This window comes from Tachysurus vachellii, chromosome 11 (genome assembly GCF_030014155.1).
Source record: "Tachysurus vachellii isolate PV-2020 chromosome 11, HZAU_Pvac_v1, whole genome shotgun sequence".
NCBI classification, from domain to species: Eukaryota; Metazoa; Chordata; class Actinopteri; order Siluriformes; family Bagridae; genus Tachysurus; species Tachysurus vachellii.
This window is the reverse complement of record NC_083470.1, coordinates 15,719,670-15,742,330: the sequence shown is the minus strand read 5'-3', so window position 1 is coordinate 15,742,330 and position 22,661 is coordinate 15,719,670. Positions and strand designations below refer to the sequence as shown.

At 41.7% G+C, this 22,661-nt stretch overlaps 1 protein-coding gene across 1 annotated transcript in view; it reads left to right on the top strand.

Moving 5' to 3' along the window:
- Positions 1–3,040: 3,040 nt before the first annotated feature.
- The window catches only part of gle1 (GLE1 RNA export mediator), a 31,137-nt gene continuing 11,516 nt past the window's right edge, over positions 3,041–22,661 (top strand). Inside the window, exons 1-7 of the mRNA XM_060880922.1 lie at positions 3,041–3,382; positions 3,716–3,946; positions 4,051–4,191; positions 4,786–4,934; positions 5,093–5,153; positions 5,522–5,776; positions 6,500–6,725. Coding sequence (XP_060736905.1) covers positions 3,293–3,382; positions 3,716–3,946; positions 4,051–4,191; positions 4,786–4,934; positions 5,093–5,153; positions 5,522–5,776; positions 6,500–6,725 — 1,153 coding nt within the window. The 5' untranslated portion in view covers positions 3,041–3,292. The remainder of the gene's footprint in view (positions 3,383–3,715; positions 3,947–4,050; positions 4,192–4,785; positions 4,935–5,092; positions 5,154–5,521; positions 5,777–6,499; positions 6,726–22,661) is intronic.

The following is a 22,661-nucleotide window of genomic DNA, read 5'->3' as shown; positions in this document are numbered from 1 at the left end:
GAGTGTGTCTGTGTGAGTGTGTCTGTGTGAGTGTGTCTGTGTGAGTGTGTGTGAGTGCGTGTGTGTGTGTGAGTGTGAGTGTGTGTGAGTGTCTGTGTGTGTGTGTGAGAGTGTGTGTGTGAGTATGTGAGTGTGAGTATGTGAGTGTGCGAGTGTGAGTATGTTTTCGATGTGTGTGTGTGTAAATGTGTGTGTAAATGTGTGTGTAAGTGTATGTGTGTGAGTGTGTGTGTCTGTGTGAGTGTGTGTGTGAGAGTGTGTGTGAGTGTGTGTGTGTGTGTGAGAGAGAGTGTATGTGTGTGTATGTGAGTATGTGAGTGTGCGAGTGTGTGTGTCAATGTGTGTGTAAGTGTGTGTGTTCCTCGTCTGTGTGAGTGTGTGTGTCTGTGTGAGTGTCTGTGTGTGTGTGTGTGTGTGTCTGTGTGTGAGAGGGTGTGTGTGTGTGAGAGGGTGTGTGTGTGAGTGTGTGTGTGAGTGTCTGTGTGTGTGTGTGTGAGTGTGTGTGAGTGTCTGTGTGTGTCTGTGTGTGTGTGTGAGAGAGAGTTTGTGTGTGTGAGTATGTGAGTGTGAGAGTGTGAGTAAGTGTGTGTGTAAATGTGTGTGTAAATGTGTGTGTAAGTGTGTGTGTGTCCCTCATAAAGACCTTTCTGATTCTGGTTCTTATTCTGATTTTGCAAGAATTTTGCCTAAACATACTTGGCAATAAAGACCTTTGTGATTCTGATTCTGATGTTGCAAGAATTTTGCCTCTAGGCCTTACGATTCAGCACAAAATTGGGTTTTTGGACTGTTGGTGGCGCTAGACGGTTTGAGCTAGACACACCAAAGTTGCTACAGTAACTTCTAAGACTGGCCTCTACATGTGTGCCAAATTTCAGAACTTTCCTACGTACGGTTCTATGGGCTGCCATTGACTTCAATGGCGGAAGACGGAAGAATAATAATAAGAAAACTAACGATAACAATAGGTGTCTACGCCCCTTCGGGGCTTGACCCCTAATAATAAGAAAACTAACAATAACAATAGGTGTCTACGCCTTTTCGGGGCTTGACCCCTAATAATAAGAAAACTAACGATAACAATAGATGTCTACGCCCCTTCGGGGCTTGACCCCTAATAATAATAAAAAAACTAATGATAACAATAGGTGTCTACGCTCCTTCACCGCATGCACTTATAAAACAATGCAAAATGGCCGACTTCCTGTTGGTCGGAGCTCATAGTTTAGAGCGCGAAAGTTGTTCGGGTCAATGAGAACTATATGCATACCAACTCTTGTACATGTGCGTACATAATTGCCCGATCTGTGCACTAATGTTTGTTTTTGCATTACAGGGGGTGCTACAGAGCCCCCCTGCCACGCCCGTATTCCAGCCTTTGCCCGAGCCTGGCGTCGCACGACTCTGACGTGTGTGCCAAATTTGAAGAGTTTTCGAGCATGATAAGGGACCCCAATTGGCCAATGTGTGGGAAAAAAAATAAAAATAATAATAATAATAATAATAATACTCCCGAGCAAAAACAATAGGGCTTCGCACCATTCGGTGCTCGGGCCCTAATAATACTCCCGAGCAAAAACAATAGGGCTTTGCACCTTTCGGTGCTCAGGCCCTAATAATAATACTCCCGAGGAAAAACAATAGGGCTTCGCACTGTTCGGTGCTCAGGCCCAAAAAGAAAATAAATAAATAAATATATAATACTCCCGAGCAAAAACAATAGGGCTTCGCACCATTCGGTGCTCAGGCCCTAATAATAATACTCCCGAGGAAAAACAATAGGGCTTCGCACCATTTGGTGCTCAGGCCTTAAAAAATAAATAAATAGATAAATAAATAAATAATACTCCCGAGCAAAAACAATAGGGCTTCGCACCATTCGGTGCTCGGGCCGTAAAAAAAAATGCTCCCGAGCAAAAACAATAGGGCTCCGCACCATTCGGTGCTCAGGCCCTAATAATACTCCCGAGCAAAAACAATAGGGCTTCGCACCATTCGGTGCTCGGGCAATAATAATAATAATAAGCTTATAAAGGAAAACAGAATGTTGACTTCTACAAAGCCAACATAATAAGTCAGTCTCTCAAAGGGGAGTAAAACAGTGTAAGTGCTGAGTAGGAACGGAAATATTATCTACAGCATTATTTGGTTTTAAATTACAATTAAATTTGTTTGGTATTAAACTAATGTTTAATAGTTATAGTTCATAGTTGCTACAGTATTAAATAAAAATTTAAGATTGTTTTTGTTGTCACCAATTATGCTGGAGGAATACACTGATCTATCAGCACTAAGAGATTTTTTGTAGCTTTGAAGGCTTTCCTTCCATGCTAATTGAAATACTGATCACAGTTTCACACCATTTACGTTCTAATTTCCTAGCTGATTGTTTTAAAATCCGTGTGTGGTCATTGAACCAGGGTGCTAGTTTTTTCTCTTTCGTTACTTTCCTTTTAAGTGGAGCTACAATATCTAGGGTGTAGCGAAACACTGACTCAGTGTTACTCACTCTAAATAATCAGTCACCTGATCAAGTTCTGTGGGGTCAGATAGCGATCTTATCATAAATGATAATTCTGGGAGACTATATGTAAATCTCTCTGCGTAATTGTACGTTTTTGTACGTTTACCATGGAGACATGGCTAAATTGTGAACAAATTAACAAACTAATTAATTCAAAATGTAAAAAAGTTCAGTCCGTCACAGCTTGCTGCGTATGGAGCTTTGAAGCTGTAGACTAGCAGTGTGGGAAAAAAAAAGGTATTGGAAAGCATCTAATGAGGACTGTTTAAAACTGTTTTCTCCAATTCTGTAGGTGGCGGTAATGCACCTTGTGCGTAACCACGCACCGAACACGTCGAAGAAGAAGAAGAAAATGCCGCGGAGGAGGGCATTCACTAAATTCAAGGGGTTTCTTTACCACGACGTAAAGTGGGCGTGTTTCCGGAGGTCTTGGAAAAACGCTCTCTTTCAAAAAAAGAGCATACTACGAAGGACAAAACAGTCATAAGGTATATTTATTTTTGAAAACACCCAAAAACTACTGTTAGGGCTAGTGTTAGGGTTAGAGTTAGAGTTAGATTATCGAATAGGCCACGCCCACCCGATGACGCAATATCTGTTACGCTGTTCTGAAATCCCTGGAAATAAGTGCATCCCGCGGAGGAGCAGGAAGAGGAAGAACAAGAAGCAGTAGAAGAAGAATCGCATAATTCTATCGGATAGTGTATATCCTAGGTCAAAGCTTGTCGGTTTATTGAATTTACAGCTTTGTATAACGTTTACATCAAAATGCCAGCTGAAAATCTGAGATGGGAGACACTGGAAGCTCTGAAAAATTCACCGAAAGCAAAAATAAATTACAATCTTGAAAAGAGCGAGGTAAATAAAAAACGTGCTTAAAATATTTTATATATATATATATATATATATATATATATATATATATATATATATATATATAATGCTAGATATTTACGCTGCTTATTTATTCAATTGATATTTGATGTTAAATTCGGTTCTATATATTAGATTGTATCACGTGAAGTACGATTGTAAATTATGAACGTTTTTCATCCTCGGTTCTATATTAACAGGGCGCTGCTATTTCTGCTGACTCAATATGCTTTTGTAGATTGCTTAATTTTATTTCTTTATTTCTTTATTAATTAATTAATGAATTAATTGTTGCAATTTTTGTTTGCTTATTTTTAGGACATTTTAGCAGGTTGTAGAGAGGTAACCAGACTGTCCCCTCTCTCTGAACACGTTCTAAAGAGCTTCAGCCCTCAGTCTGTGATGAAAAATAGTTCCTGCATGGGTTCCATGTTCCCTGATATAAGTACATCAGAACATGGCCTCAGCTCTGGTTCAGCTGCCTTTAAAACGTTTCATAGACTTGCTACATCTCCCAACGTACCATTACTTCATACTGTCAAAAAAGAGGTAAAGGTCACATCTAAGAGCAGTGCTATCTGGTGCCTATATTGTCATGGAAGTCAATCACATTGATAAATGTAAATCTGTTTCATGTGTATATTACATGTTAGGAAACTGATGATACAAAAGAGGGTTTGAGCTCCACAGTGGACATTTGCAGCAGTTCACCAACACCAATCTTCTCAACCAAGGCCACACAGATGGCTGGCTGCATCCGCATCTGTGAGAAAAAACATTGGGCTAAATCCAAGGTGATGTGTGGTCAGATAAGTGCGGTAAAATGCTATGAAGTGTAACTGTTGTGATATGAGAGATGAATCAAGTGTGCAGAAAACTTATTCCTAAGTTAAGTTTTTACAGATCTGAAGGATGGGGATTTACAGAACAGTACCTGAAACATGGTGCTCGTATACAAGCAACTATGAGAATGTATTTGCCTAAATTAAAGTTAAAATCCTAGAAAATCATAAACACAAGTTCGAAACATCTACTACATAAGAGGCTAAGCATCATCAGATAATATGATGCTAACTCCAATTCTTCAACAACGTTCAAGCAAAATTAATACATTTCTCTCAAATAAACCAACGATTCACATGTGAATTGATGTATGTTAACTATTAAATATTTTGTCCTTCCAATGTGTCACACTCTTACAAATCTGATGAAATTACATTGTACTCTGTACAGTGATCATTTCTGTTTCTTTCAGTTTGTTTGAAATTTATAACAGTTATGAGAGCATAATAATAGCTGATTAATAAACTTTACATGTCCATAGTCAGCAACTTAATCTGATATTTTTTTCTAAATATGGATAATGTTGCCACCTTATTCATTTGCAGTTAGAGCTGAACCTAAGGCAGGAGCTGCAGGAATGTCTGGTGGCTGGTGTTGCTAGTCGGGAGTCAGAGCAGCTTAAACGCTTTGAAGAGTTCATGGAGCTTAAGCAGAGACAGGAGTACCAGAGTATGAGGGACATGATGGAAAAGGAGTAGGTTCCCTCCGCAATTTAAAATGGGTGTAATGTAACCTATGGTAATTCTTAGTGTATGGACTATATGGATATGGCCAGTGAATAGTTGTATACAAATGGCAACACTATGATAACGCTAATACGTTTTGTTGGTTTCTGTTTTCCAACATCAAAAGAACACAGGAAAGCATTGGACGCCAGGAGAAGTTAAAGGAAGAACACAGACATAGAATGAAGGTAACTGTGAAATAATCATTCACCACTCCGTGAGAATATATAGGCTATATAAGCTTTGGCTGTTGTCCTCCAAGTTCTCACAGTAAACAGATGCTCCTGCCTGCAGCTCACTGCTTAGGATATTGGAATACTGATGGAAGGTTGCCAGTGCTAGGCCTGAATGTTGTTGAAGGAGTACAGGTGTTCATAGATAAAGGTGTTCACCAAAGTCAGATGTAAGATAAAACTCTTGAGTTTAAAGAGTGTGCTATGCTCCATACCTTGTTGAATGGTACTAAGACAGCTAAAATTAGGAATCTCCTTTGATTATTGATATGAAAACATCTTAAATCTCATGCTGAAGTTGTGAAGTTCTTTCTTGTTGTCAGATCTTAAACCTGAGACTTCGGGAGGCAGAACAGCAGAGGCTGAGAGAGGCAGAGCTTGAGCGGCAGAGGCAGTTGGAGGGCAGGGATCGGTTGCGAGCACTCAATGCCATTCAAGAGGAGGTGCTTAGGCTCAATCAGCTCCTGGAACCTGCACCTTACACACAAACAAGCCCCACATTTGACTGCTCATCTTATGTCAGCCGTGGCAACCAGCTTTGTTCACAGGTTTCAGAGGTTGTACGCGCTACAACTGAAGTGAGTTGTACTTTTTCAAGAGTTTTAGTCGTTGATTATTGAGAATGACTTGTACATTCTGTCTTCAAGACATAAGCATTCGATTTATCTTTGACAGGGCATATTGGAGAATGTATGTAAGACTTGTGCCAAGGTTTTTATAATGTACACTTATTTTGCCAAATGTTTTGGGATACCTGCTGATACATGCCATTCAGTTCTTAATCCATAGGGTTTAATATGGAATCAGCCCATTCTTTGCGGCTATAACAGCTTCAGCTCTTCTGAAAAGTCTTTCCACAAGGTTTTGCAATGTGCTTATTGCAATTTTGGACCAGTCCTCTAGAAGTGCATTTGTGAGCGCAGGCACTGATGTTGGACGAGTAGGCCTGGTCAGCTGCCTCCGCTCTAATTCATCTTAAAAGTGTTCTGTAACACTTAAAAGATCTTAAAAGAGCTACAGTAACTATAATGAATAAACTAGCTCACTATGGTTTACTTGAGAGAAACATTTTTGTAAAATTAAACTAAATGTTTTGAGCTTTGAAGAAGTTGGTTATGGGTGTACTATATTTTTTGAATAATTAAGAGAGGTTCTTGTTTTAACCTCATATTCAGAAATGATACCAAATTGATTGAGAGCTTAGTTCATATTACCTGCTTAAAAGGACAATGGAATTGTTAATATGATCATAAGAAACTGCACAATTAGAATATGCATGACTTTAACTCTACTCTGTGCAGGGACAGTTTCCGTCAGTTGATGATATGATGGTGGGAGACCAGGCCCTACAGGAAATGAGAACACTGGTTAGAGCAATCCAGGAGGAGCTTGCACAGGTACAAGAGAAAAAGAAGAATGAGCAAGTGGAAGAAGAGTGCAGGAAGAAACAGGCAGAGATGAAAATCCAGCAAGAGGAAAAGAAGAAAACGGCAGCATTAGCTGTTAAAGAGAAACTCAAAAAACAAGGTAAAATCATGAATCACATAGAATCTTGTGATAATTCCTATGTAGGTGTTCCAGTTTGCTGGCTGAAAAGTATTGATCAAAAAGCAAAATATATCTATGGCATTATCTATCAAATTGTTTAATAACATCAGGCAGACATTTCAGATCATTAATTTAGTACCAAATTTTCCGCTGAAATAATTCATGAGGTCATTACTACTACAAATAGATGGTGTACATTTTTCGACAGTGCTTTTATTCCTAGTTAATTTTGCTACAGTATTAAATAAAAATTTTGAATTATTTTTGTTGTCTTCAATTAGGCTGGAGAAATACACTGATCTAGCATCATAGACCCAACACTAATTAATTCCTGCCAACGTCTTTAAATAATTGAAGAAGAAATCATTGAAAATAAGTCAGTCTCTCAAAGGGGAGTAAAACAGTGTAAGTGCTGATTAGGAACAGAAATATTATCTACAGCATTATTTGGTATTAAATTAGTTTGGTATTAAACTAATGGTTTGAATTTTCTGCCTAATGTTATAACTTTTTCCATTGAAATAATTCATGGTCATTTTTCGACACTTTTGTGTTCTTATTCATAGTTCATAGTTTCTACAGTATTAAATAAAAATTTAGGATTGTTTTTGCTGTCATCAATTATGCTGGAGAAATGCACTGATCTATCAGCACTAAGAGATTATTTTGTAGCATTGAAATCTTTCCTTCCATGCTAATCAAAATACTGATCATTTAGTTTGACACCATTTATGTTCTAATTTCCTAGCTGATTGTTTTAAAGTTGTCATTGTACCAGGGTGCTAGTTTTTTTCTCTTTAATTACTTTCCTTTTAAGTGGAGCTACAATATCTAGGGTGTAGCAAAACACTGACGCTAAATAGTCAGTCACCTGATCAAGTTCTGACGGGTCATATAGCCATCCAAGCATGGATGATAATTCTGGGAGATCTCTCACAAGTAGCAGATCTAAATGTACGTTTAACACAGTGATGTGGCAAATTGCAAGTATTGTGTCTGAAGCGTAATTTAAACAAAATGATTGTTTTGATGATGGTTTTAGAGAGATTTTGGTTGAGACACTGTGACAATATTTTCTATATTTAATTCGAGGGTTAGAATGAGATCAAGAGTGTGACCTCCATTATGAGTGGGTCCTATTACATACTGGTTAACTCCTACCGAATCTAAGATGGAAGCAACTGCTGTTCTCAGAGGATCTTCTAACTTATCAAAATGAATATTAAAGTCTCCAACAATTACTGCTTTGTCTAAAGAAACAACTAGGTTTGAAATAAAATATGCAAATTCACAGAGGAATTCAGAATATGGTTCATTAGGTCTGTAAATAACAACTATAGGAACTGACTCAGTAGACTTATTTTTTGTGGCTACATATGTTAGTATGAAGAACTTTGAAAGAGTTGAACATATGTCTAGATTCTTGCTTGACACCTAGCTTATCATCATGAATTGCTGCAACTATGTACATAACTAACAGGGTGGACAAGCTTTGTTTAATACGACAAACTTGTTTGTTTTGACCCATGTTTCTGTTAAACACAGAACATTAAACTTCTGATCAGTAATCATTTCATTAACCATAAGAGCTTTAGATGCAAGAGAACCTATATTTAACAGTCTAGCTTCAGATCAAAGGTGCTGGCTGTGCATTCACTATTATCTAATTCAGTGTTACTCATTGCGCGGCTCGCGAGCCTCCTGCGACTCGCCAAGCTTTAATATGCAGCTCGCATGGCAGTAAATAATACAATGATATGATCATGTGGTTAAAATTTATTTTTCATTTAAATAACATTAAACCAATCAGGGAAGTATAAAAAAAAAAAAAACGAATGTGCTCTATTACAAATAATAATATATAATTTATATATATTATTTGACTCGTCACTGACTCACTGCGTACTGCACAATAGCCAGTTTTTGGTGGCCTGCCAGAAGCTAGTTTGTGTTTCATGCTAGTTAACAACTTGTGTTTACTGTACACACGGACTAAAAAATGGGTCGATTTCTTATCAAACAATCCCGCTCACAAAATGAACAGCAACAAAGCAATGTGACAGTGACAAAAGAGGTAACTGATGGAGCATGCATCATCCGCAACTCGAGCAATTACTGTATTGCAATATTGTACATTGTATTTAAACAGATAAGCTATTTAAGACTGAATAACTTGGCATACTTTGTGGTGAAAGTGGCTCTCCTATTGACTTTGTCCTATCATTGTGGCTCACATGAAAAAAATAGTGAAGACCACTGATCTAATTTGGTGATGTGTTCATATCTTCTGGTTCTAGTTAGGACTCTAGCTGCCGCATTCTGGACTAACTGGAACTTGTTTATGCTCTGAGTGTTTATAATTTTTTTGTTTAGTTCGGGAAACAGATACAGTCTCTATATTGTGAACCCTGGGTGACGACTCAATGCAGCTAGCTGACGGTCGGATTAGCCTGCTTGTCTGCTCCCTGGCCCGCCTCTGGATTGTCACAGATTAACTAGGCCTGTTCTTAAACTATGTGCTATGCTGCAAGAAATGAGAGCAGAACCTTCCCAAGTGGGATGGACACTGTTGCGTCCTAAGAAGTCAGCTTTGCCCTCAAAAGTGCTCCAATTATCTATGAAGTCCACATATTTTTCATCGCACCACCTGGACATCCAGCAGATCAGCAACCATAACCTGCTGTAAGCTACATCACCACCACATTGGGATGAGGCCCAAGCATACTACAGAATCGGACATCGGCTTCATTAATTTAAACACCTCTACAATATTACTCTTAGTAATCTCTGACTGACAGTTGTGTACCTTTTGACTTGAATCAGATCGGAATATTAAAAAGATACAAAGACCGTTTCCTCTGCTAGCTGTTTAAAAACAGGAAACAAAAAGCATGTCCTGAATAAGAGGAATAAAATTAACTGTGATAGAAAAGTAAAGAATTTTATAAAGGAAAGCGACAGTGTAAAATATTAACCAAAAAGAGAAAGTAAAAATCAGTACAATCGAATCGCTTGCCGTTAGTTTTGTACTTGTCTCTATGTTTACACTTCACGAACAGAATATATCAATGACCTGTTAGCTCCCAATGGGACCTGTGCATGCTCTTTAGGAGCATCAACAGTTTCACTGCCTACTGGGCAATCCCACAGCCCCAATCTCAAACAACAGTTACCCTTTAAGGCCGCTCAGCAAGAAGCAAGACCAAATTTAGCATGCTGAGTGGAACTGCTACATAATTGTTAACTAGGGCAGCTACATTTTCTATACATGCATGGGAAAAGGTGAAATGAGATGAGCCTCCCTGGATTGATGGCAGAATTTCTCAATTCTCAGAAGAACCTTTTTAAATTTAATTGCTTAATTTTAGATTATCTTCTTTCTTAGATGCCATTGGACCAGGGCACTATTTCAACCTGCTATTGTGGAACCACGAGGTTGCAAGCCCGGTGAGAATGGCATTGTGCTTGGCTACCACTCAAGTGGGATGCATGTACAGCAGTAGTACATCATTGCCTTGGAGAAAAGGCTGAGTCAGCTGATTTGTTGGTAATGGGAGAGAGGCAAAGACATTACTTGCATGTTGTTAAATTTTTTAATCAGTGCTTAAGTGTAATTGACAACAATCACTTCCAGGTCACCTGAAAAGGAAATGTCAAGATTACCGTTAGTCCAAGGGATAGGAAAGGCCTGCCCGTAATCATCTCAAAGGAGATATTCGTATATTTTGGATGTTGTGTCATGTGTAAGTGAAGTCTGTTTTTTATGCTTCTATTTCTTTCTACTATCCCTGAACTTTGTCCATCCATCCATCCATCTTCTACCGCTTATCCGGGGCCGGGTCGCGGGGGCAGCAGTCTGAGCAGGGACACCCAGACTTCCCTCTCCCCAGACACTTCCTCCAGCTCCTCCGGGGGAATACCGAGGCGTTCCCAGGCCAGCCGAGAGACATAGTCCCTCCAGCGTGTCCTAGGTCTTCCCCGGGGCCTCCTCCCGGTTGGACATGCCCGGAACACCTCCCCAGGGAGGCGTCCAGGAGGCATCCGGAACAGATGCCCGAGCCACCTCAGCTGACTCCTCTCGATGTGGAGGAGCAGCGGCTCTACTCTGAGCTCCTCCCGAGTGACCGAGCTCCTCACCCTATCTCTAAGGGAGCGCCCAGCCACCCTGCGGAGGAAACTCATTTCGGCCGCCTGTATCCGGGATCTTGTCCTTTCGGTCATGACCCAAAGCTCATGACCATAGGTAAGGGTAGGAACGTAGATCGACTGGTAAATAGAGAGCTTCGCCTTGCGGCTCAGCTCTTTCTTCACCACAACAGACCGGTATATCGACCGCATCACTGCAGAAGATACACCGATCCGCCTGTCGATCTCCCGCTCCATCCTTCCCTCACTCGTGAACAAGACCCCAAGATACTTAAACTCCTCCACTTGAGGCAGGAGCTTTCCACCAACCCGAAGGGGACAAGCCACCCTTTTCCGGCTGAGAACCATGGCCTCGGACTTGGAGGTGCTGATTCTCATCCCTGCCGCTTCACACTCGGCTGCAAACCGTCCCAGTGCACGCTGAAGGTCCTGATTTGAAGAAGCCAACAGGACAACATCATCTGCAAAAAGCAGAGACGAAATCCCGTGGTCCCCAAACCGGACTCCCTCCGGCCCCTGACTGCGCCTAGAAATCCTGTCCATATAAATAATGAACAGGACCGGTGACAAAGGGCAGCCCTGCCGGAGTCCAACATGCACCGGGAACAAGTCTGACTTACTGCCGGCAATGCGAACCAAACTCCTGCTCCGGTCATATAGGGACCGAACAGCCCTTAGCAGAGGGCCCCGGACCCCATACTCCCAGAGCACCCCCCACAGATCACCACGAGGGACACAGTCGAATGCCTTCTCCAGATCCACAAAGCACATGTGGACTGGTGGTTATGAAACTTTGTGAACTTTGTGGTTATGAAAATTCAAGTCAATGTTGAGACGTTTCTGAGTCACTCTGGATATAATAGGTGTACAATTATTGATGTCAGTTGATTGTGGGATACCATATCTAGGTAGTGTTTGCATTCTCTTTTTGGCATAAGGATAGGCTTCATCCAATTATATGAACTTCTCAATGATAACCAGTAGATATTTTAGATTAGGGCTGGTATCGTGATAGACACGTGATCCATATCAATTAAAAATGTGCCCGATATTTTTTCTTCTTTTTTTTTCGGTGAAAAAGGAAATGTAATTTTTATTACCGTTCTTTTAAGTTCTTGATCGGACATTTTATTCTTCGTCGGAAGAAAACAGAGGTTGCGAAGCAAGTTTGGTTGCATTAACAAAGGCACTCACTCTCTGGAAACCTAGCAATGTAGGGAGTGACACGATAACAGCCAATCATGTAACAGTATCAGGATTTTTCCTGGGTCAAAATTGGTCTTCGGTGGTGGCTGACCGACATGGTCATCCACACACAGCAAAGAGTACCCTAGTACCCATGATCCGCAAGCCCAGTATTGACAATAAATGTTAAATTTAAAATAAATACAAAGAAACAGTTTGTGATTTTTTTTCTTATCCTATTTATTCATGAAAAAATGATCACTGTCAGGCTAGATAGTAAAAGAAAGCGATTACAACTTATTTTACATGTAAACATCATCGATACCAAAGTATATTTGAAATGTCAAAGGTATCACAATTTATCTATTTACAAATATCACAGCCTGCAGATGAACATTTAACTCGTCTCTTTTATTTTTAATTAACACTGTAGAATCTTTTTACAAGATCTCTAGTGGATTTCATCCTGATGAGGCCCATCCACAGCCACCTTGCAGCATACGTCTAAATGTTGGTCCTTTTTCATTTTAGTATAATCATATCATTTAAAAAGTAGTATTAAAAACGTAGCATTAAAAGGTGTAATAGTGTAATTTTAGGGTTCAAACTTGGTCAGATGGTAGTACTGGTCACAGTTACTCAAGGCCAAGGACTCAGTGAAATCGGCCAATCTGGGGCGCTTCAGCGCCCCTCAACGCGTTTGTGCCCATAACTCCTAAACCGTATGTCCAAATCTCAAGTGCTTTACATCATTGGAATCCTTGGCTCATGACTTAAAAAACGTATATCTCCGATTTCATTTCTGCCATTAAATTTTTGAGCGCGTTTTGTCTGAAACCTACTTTTGTTAACTAGTCCTAGGTTTTTCTCCTGATCGAGACCAATCCAATAATATTCTCTGGAGTCTCAATGTCAATAATTATGGAAAAAAAGTCGAAATTTTGATTCAGGGTCCCTAAGGGGCCCCAAAAAGTTCGGACTGTGAAGAGCCAGTTTTACTAAAATGTCAATAACTCAAGAACTAAATGAGCTATCAACACCAAACTTGGGACACATGTGAAAGAGGTCAAACTGAGGTCACAGTTCAAAAACCGCGGCGATTGTTTGTTCTTTCTCTCTCTCTCTCTCTCTCTCTTTGCTCCACTATCTATCTTTTCAGATCCCTACCATTGGACATCTCCTGTCAATCTTCATTATCCTGTGTGACATCACAGTCCGAACACAGTTCTAGAATCAGAGATTCTTCTGATTCTAGAATCTCTGAGCCCTGAGTTAGTGCTCTCCTCCAAGCACATTCAGCTTCAATTAGAGGGCTCTATTGTTGTTCATTCGGTTTTAGAATGTCAGACTGTTCATGGATCCCAATTTCTTAGTTATTTTGTGTATGTGACTTGAGGGTCATTTTGTGTGTGTGACTTGCCGGTCACTTTGTGTATGTGACTTGCGGGTCACTCGTTCTGCATCTGGATGCTTGTGTTTCTTCGCTTTATGGATATGACTTTGTTTATTTTAGGGAAAACTGGACAGGTGAGTACTTCACATGACATATATTGTGCAACACGTTGGTAAGCTTTTCTGTATTAGAGACACTAGGTTAGGAACGGGTGCCACCCTCTGTAACTTGCGGGTCACTTTGTGTATGTGAAAATCCTTTAAGGCCTTAAACTCCCTAAAGGCCTTAAACGCTTGAACCTGGGAAATGCTGCTTGCAGCTTTAATTAGGGGTCAAGCCCCGAAGGGGCGTAGACACCTATTGTTATCGTTAGTTTTCTTATTATTATTATTAGGGGTCAAGCCCCGAAGGGGCGTAGACACCTATTGTTATCGTTAGTTTTCTTATTATTATTAATGGTGCTTGAAAAGCATCATTATTGTTATTCTGCATACTTATTAATGGTGCTTGAAAAGCATCATTATTGTTATTCTGCATACTTATTATTATTATTATTATTATTATTATTATTCTTCCGGACACTTTTTCGGCACGTAACTTGTCCCGCAGCTTTTGTCCTAGACCCATGAATGAGGTGTAAAATCGACCGGCTCGTTGAGGACAGGTGTGCTATGACTTTTATAAGCGATCGGAATTCCGGAATTCCCGGTACAGAAGCTCAAAGGGGTATTTTTTTCCCATAGACTTGAATGGGGAATTCTTAAAATTCTTTTGTTCTCTCTGTAGATGTAAAGCACACTCTCAATACATGTAACTATCAACTCCACACTATCAATCCAATGATTCCACAAGTATTGGACCCCACACTTACACACACACTCACACTTACACACTTACTCACACTCGCGCACACACACACTCACATACTCACAAACACACTCACACACTCACACTCACTCACACACACACTCACTCACACACACACTTACACACACACTCACTTACACACACACTTACTCACTCACTCACACACACACACACTTACACACACACATTTTGAATTTTCACGTTAAGTTCAGTATTTTACGAATGCAATGCCATATCGCTATAAAACTTGGTATGGTTCATCAGCAACATGTTCTGAGCGCATTTGATCGGCTTGACCCCGGTATTGCTGCTTGCAGCTATATTTTTAGGGGTCAAGCCCCGAAGGGGCGTAGACACCTATTGTTATCGTTAGTTTTCTTCTTCTTCTTCTTCTTCTTCTTCTGCCATTGAATTCAATGGCAGCCCATAGAACCGTACGTAGGAAAGTTATGAAATTTGGCACACATGTAGAGGCCAGTCTTAGAAGTTACTGTAGCAACTTTGGTGTGTCTAGCTCAAACTGTCTAGCGCCACCAACAGTCCAAATACCCAATTTTGTGCTGAATCATAAGGCCTAGAGGCAAAATTCTTGCAACATCAGAATCAGAATCACAAAGGTCTTGATGAGGAACACACACACACTTGCACACACATTTACACACACAGACACACACGCACTCACACTCTCACACACACTCACACAGACAGACACACACACACACACACAGACACTCACACACACACACAGAGAGACACACACACACACAGACACACACACTTACACACACACTCGCACACTCACATACTCACACACACTCACATACACACACATTTACACACACACTCACACATACACACACACACACTTTATTGTCAAGTATGTTTTCGCATACGAGGAACACACACACACACACACACACACTGACAAACATTGACACACATACACACACACACTCTCAAACACACACAGACACTCACACTCACTCACACACTCACACTCACTCACTCACACACTCACACACTCACAGACACACACACACTCACAGACACACACAGACACTCAAACACACACAGACACTCACACTCACTCACACACTCACACTCACTCACTCACTCACACACTCACACAGACATACACACACTCTCACACACACACACACACACTCACACACACACACACACACAGAGTCAAGCCGATCAGATGCGCTCAGAACATGTCGCTGATGAAACATACCAAGTTTCCACACTCGCACACTCACATACTCACTCGCACACTCACATACTCACACACATACACACACATTTACACACACACACACACACACACATAGACAGACACAGACACAGACACACACACATACACACACACTTTATTGCCAAGTATGTTTTCACATACGAGGAACACACACACTTACACACACATTTACACACACACACTCATTCACACTCGCACACTTACTCACACTCGCACACTCACATCCACACTCACACTCACACTCATATACACACACTCAGTTACACACTCACTCACACTCGCACACACTCACACTTACACACACTCACACTCGCACACTCATTCACATACTCACAAACGTCTTCACTGACTCACACACTCACACTCACACACACACACATACACACACTTACACAAACACACAAACACTCACACTTACACACACACTCAGTCACACACACACTCACACTTACACACACTCACACCTACACACACACATTTTGAATTTTCACGTTAAGTTCAGTATTTTACCAATACAATGCCATATAGCTACGACACTTGGTATGGTTCATCAGCGACATATTCTGAGCGCATCTGATCGGCTTGACCCCGGTATTGCTGCTTGCAGCTATATTTAGGGGTCAAGCCCCGAAGGGGCGTAGACACCTATTGTTATCGTTAGTTTTCTTCTTCTTCTTCTTATTATTATTATTATTATTATTATTAGGGGTCAAGCCCCGAAGGGGCGTAGACACCTATTGTTATCGTTGCTTCTTATTATTCTTCCTCTTCCGCCATTGAATTCAATGGCAGCCCATAGAACCGTACGTAGGAAAGTTATGAAATTTGGCACACATGTAGAGACCAGTCTTAGAAGTTACTGTAGCAACTTTGGTGTGTCTAGCTCAAACCGTCTAGCGCCACCAACAGTCCAAAAACCCAATTTTGTGCTGAATCGAAGGCCTAGAGGCAAAATTCTTGCAACATCAGAATCAGAAAGGTCTTTATTGCCAAGTATGTTTATTCAAAATTCTTGCAGAATCAGAACCAGAATCAGAAAGGTCTTTATGAGGAACACACACACACACACACACTTACACACACATTTACACACACACACTTACTCACACACACACACTCACATACTCACACACACACACACACACACACCCTCTCACACACACACAGACACACACACACTCACACAGACGAGGAACACACACACTTACACACACACTTATACACACACTCTCACACACACACACACACACACTCACACACACACTCCCATACACACACATTTACACACACACACACACTCTCACACACACTCTCACACACACACACTCACACAGACATGCACACAGACATGCACACAGACATGCACACAAACACACACACACAGAGACACACACACACACGGGGTCAAGCCGATCAGACGCGCTCAGAACATGTCGCTGATGAAACATACCAAGTTTCCACACTCGCACACTCACATACTCACTCGCACACTCACATACTCACACACATTTACACACACACACACACTCACAGACACACACACATGCACACTCACACAGACACACACACATGCACACTCACACAGACACACTCACACACACACTTTATTGCCAGATATGTTTTCACATACGAGGAACACACACACACACTTACACACACACACACTCATTCACACTCGCACACTCAAATACACACACTCGCACACTTACTCACACTTACACACACACATTTTGAATTTTCACGTTAAGTTCAGTATTTTACCAATACAATGCCATATCGGTACGAAACTTGGTATGGTTCATCAGCGACATGTTCTGAGCGCATCTGATCGGCTTGACCCCGGTATCGCTGCTTGCAGCTATATTTAGGGGTCAAGCCCCGAAGGGGCGTAGACACCTACTGTTATCGTTAGTTTTCTTATTATTATTAGGGGTCAAGCCCCGAAGGGGCGTAGACACCTATTGTTATCGTTAGTTTTCTTCTTATTATTATTCTTCCGTCTTCATGGCAGTCAATGGCAGCCCATAGAACCGTACGTAGGAAAGTTATGAAATTTGGCACACATGTAGAGGCCAGTCTTAGAAGTTACTGTGGCAACTTTGGTGTGTCTAGCTCAAACCGTCTAGCGCCACCAACAGTCCAAAAACCCAATTTTGTGCTGAATCGTAAGGCCTAGAGGCAAAATTCTTGCAACATCAGAATCAGAATCGGAATCACCAAGGTCTTTATTGCCAAGTATGTTTGGGCAAAATTCTTGCAGAATCAGAACCAGAATCAGAAAGGTCTTTATGAGGGACACACACACACTTACACACACATTTACACACACACTTACTCACACTCGCTCACTCACATACTCACACACACACACACAGACACTCACACACACACACTCACACAGACACACTCACACACACACAGACACACGCAGACACTCACACTCACACAGACACACACACTCACACAGACGAGGAACACACACACACTTACACACACATTTACACACACACTCACATACACACACACATTTACACACACACACACTCACACACACACTCACACACACACACTCTCACACACACATACAGACACACACACACTCACACAGACAGACACACACACACACTCACACAGACGAGGAACACACACACACTTACACACACATTTACACACACACTCACGTACACACACATTTACACACACACTCTCACACACTCACACACACACTCACACACACACACTCTCACACACACAGACACACACTCACACACACACACACACATACACTTACACACACATTTACACACACACACTTACTCACAATCGAAAACATACTCACACTCGCACACTCACATACTCACACACACACACAGTCTCACACACTCGCATACGAGGAACACACACTTACACACACATTTACATACACAACACTCTCACACACACAGACACTCACACACACACTCACACAGACTCACACACACAGACACTCAGACACACACACACAGACTCTCACAGACGCACAGACTTGCGCGCACACACACACACACACACACACACACACTCACACACACACACACACACATACACTTACACACGCATTTACACACACATACAGACACACACACAGACACACTCACACACACTTTATTGTCAAGTATGTTTTCACATACGAGGAACACACACACACACTGACACACACATTGACACACATACACACTCACACACTCACACTCACACTCACACAGACACACACAGACCGTCTCACACACACACACACACATTTACACACACATTTACACACACATTTACACACACACACACAGTCACACACACATACAGACACACACACACTCACACACACACACACAGACACACTCACACACACTTTATTGTCAAGTATGTTTTCACATACGAGGAACACACACACACACTGACACACACATTGACACACATACACACTCACACTCTCACACTCACACTCACACAGACACACACAGACCGTCTCACACACACACACTCACACTCACACAGACACACACTCACACAGACGAGGAACACACACACTTACACACACTCGCACACTGACATACTCACACACACTCACATACACACACATTTACACACACACACACTCTCTCTCTCTCACACACACACACACACACACACTCTCACACACACACACACACTCACATTCACACACACACACTCACACACAAACACACATACATTTACACACACACACTCACATACTCACACACACTCTCACACACACACAGACACAGACACACACACACACGCACTCACACCCACAGACACACACTCACACAGACGAGGAACACACACACTTACACACACATTTACACACATAATCACTCACACTTGCACGATTACTCACACTCGCATACTCACTCACACACACACATACACACACAGACACACACACTCTCTCACACACACACACACACACTCACTCACTCACACACACACACATTTACACACACACACACTCTCACACACACACTCACACAGACACACTCACACACACACTTTATTGCCAACTATGTTTTCACATACAAGGAACACACACACACTTCCACACTCACACTCACACTCACACACTCACACACACACACTCACACACACACACACATACACTTACACACACATTTACACACACACACAGTCACAGACACACTCACACACACTTTATTGTCAAGTATGTTTTCACATACGAGGAACACACACACACACATTGACACACATACACACACTCACACTCACACACACACTCACACTCACACAGACACATAGACATGCACACACACACACACGCACTCACACACACACACAGATGCACAGAGACACACACACACACACATTTTACGAATGCAATGCCATATCGCTACGAAACTTGGTATGGTTCATCAGCGACATGTTCTGAGCGCATCTGATCGGCTTGACCCCGGTATCGCTGCTTGCAGCTATATTTATTATTAGGGGTCAAGCCCCGAAGGGGCATAGACACCTATTGTTATCGTTAGTTTTCTTCTTATTATTATTATTTAATAATTAATAATATTATTACACCGTCTAGCACCACCAACAGTCCAAAAACCCAATTTTGTGCTGAATCGTAAGGCCTAGAGGCAAAATTCTTGCAACATCAGAATCAGAATCAAAATCAGAAAGGTCTTCATTGCCAAGTATGTTTAGGCAAAATTCTTGCAGAATCAGAATCAGAAAGGTCTTTATTGCCAAGTATGTTTTCACATACGAGGAACACACACACTTACACACACATTTACACACACATTTACACACACACACTCACTCTCACTCGCACACCACATACTCACTCGCACACTCATACTCACTCGCACACTCACATACTCACACTTACACACACACTCACACACACACACTCACACACACACACTCTCACACACAGACAGACACACAGACAGACACACAGACACACACCCTCACACACACCCTCACACACACACACACACACACTTTACTGCCAAGTATGTTTTCACATACGAGGAACACACACACACACACACACACTTAAACACACATTTACAAACACACACACACACACTCTCACACACACTCACACACACAGACACTCACACACACACTCTCACACACACACACACTCACACACAGACATGCACACACACACACTCACACACACACACACAGAGACATGCACACACACACACCCACACACACACACACACAGAGACATGCACACACACACACCCACACACACACGCACATTTTACGAATGCAATGTCATATCGCTACGAAACTTGGTATGGTTCATCAGCGACATGTTCTGAGCGCATCTGATCGGCTTGACCCCGGTATCGCTGCTTGCAGCTATATTTATTATTATTATTCTTCCTCTTCCGCCATTGAAGTCAATGGCAGCCCATAGAACCGTACGTAGGAAAGTTATGAAATTTCACACACATGTAGAGGCCAGTCTTAGAAGGTACACAACTTTGGTGTGTCTAGCTCAAACCCTCTAGTGCCACCAACAGTCCAAAAACCCAAACACACACACTTACACACACATTTACACACACACTCTCAATTTACACTATTTACATTTACACTAGGGATCAAGCCCCGAAGGGGCATAGACACCTGTTATCATTATTATTATTATTATTATTATTATTATTATTATTACTTTTCCGCCATTGAAGTCAATGACAACCCATAGAACCGTACGTAGGAAAGTTATGAAATTTGGCACACATGTAGAGGCCAGTCTTAGAAGTTACTGTAGCAACTTTGGTGTGTCTAGCTCAAACCGTCTAGCGCCACCAACAGTCCAAATACCCAAGGTCTTTATGAGGAACACACACTTACACACACATTTACACACACACACTTACTCACACTCGCACACTTACTCACACTTGCACACTCACATACTCACACACACACTCTCACACACACACAGACACACACAGACACTCACACACACAGACACTCACACACACAGACACTCACACACACACACACACACACTCACACAGACACACACTCTCACAGACGAGGAATACACACACTTACACACACATTTACACACAAACTCACACAGACACACACACACACACACACTCTCACACACACACACACTTTATTGTCAAGTATGTTTTCACATACGAGGAACACACACACATTTACACACAGACACTCACACTCACAGATACACACTCACAGACACACACTCACACACACAGACATGCACACAGACGCACAGAGACACATACACACACACACACTCACACACGCACGCACACACACACACACACGGGGTCAAGCCAATCAGATGCGCTCAGAACATGTCGCTGATGAACCATACCAAGTTTCCATACTCACTCGCACACTCACATACTCACTCACATACACACACACACACACTCTCACACACACAGACACACACACTCACACACACACTTTATTGCCAAGTATGTTTTCACATACGAGGAACACACACACATTTACACACACAGACACACACACACACACACAGACTCACACAGACACACACACACACGCACTCACACACACACACACAGACGCACAGAGACACACACTCACACACACACAGACAGACACACACACACATTTTTCGAATGCAATGCCATATCGCTACGAAACTTGGTATGGTTCATCAGCGACATGTTCTGAGCGCATCTGATCGGCTTGACCCCGGTATCGCTGCTTGCAGCTATATTTAGGGGTCAAGCCCCGAAGGGGTATAGATACCTATTGTTATCGTTAGTTTTATTATTAGGGGTCAAGCCCCGAAGGGGCGTAGACACCTATTGTTATCGTTAGTTTTCTTATTATTAGGGGTCAAGCCCCGAAGGGGCATAGACACCTATTGTTATCGTTAGTTTCCTTATTAGAGTTCAAGCGCGAAGCGCTGGAAACCTATTGTTTTTGTTAGGATTTTTATTATTATTATTATTATTATTATTATTATTATTATTCCGCCCTAGAAACGGTCATGCAGCCCAAACCGTAGGGCCTAGCGAGCTCA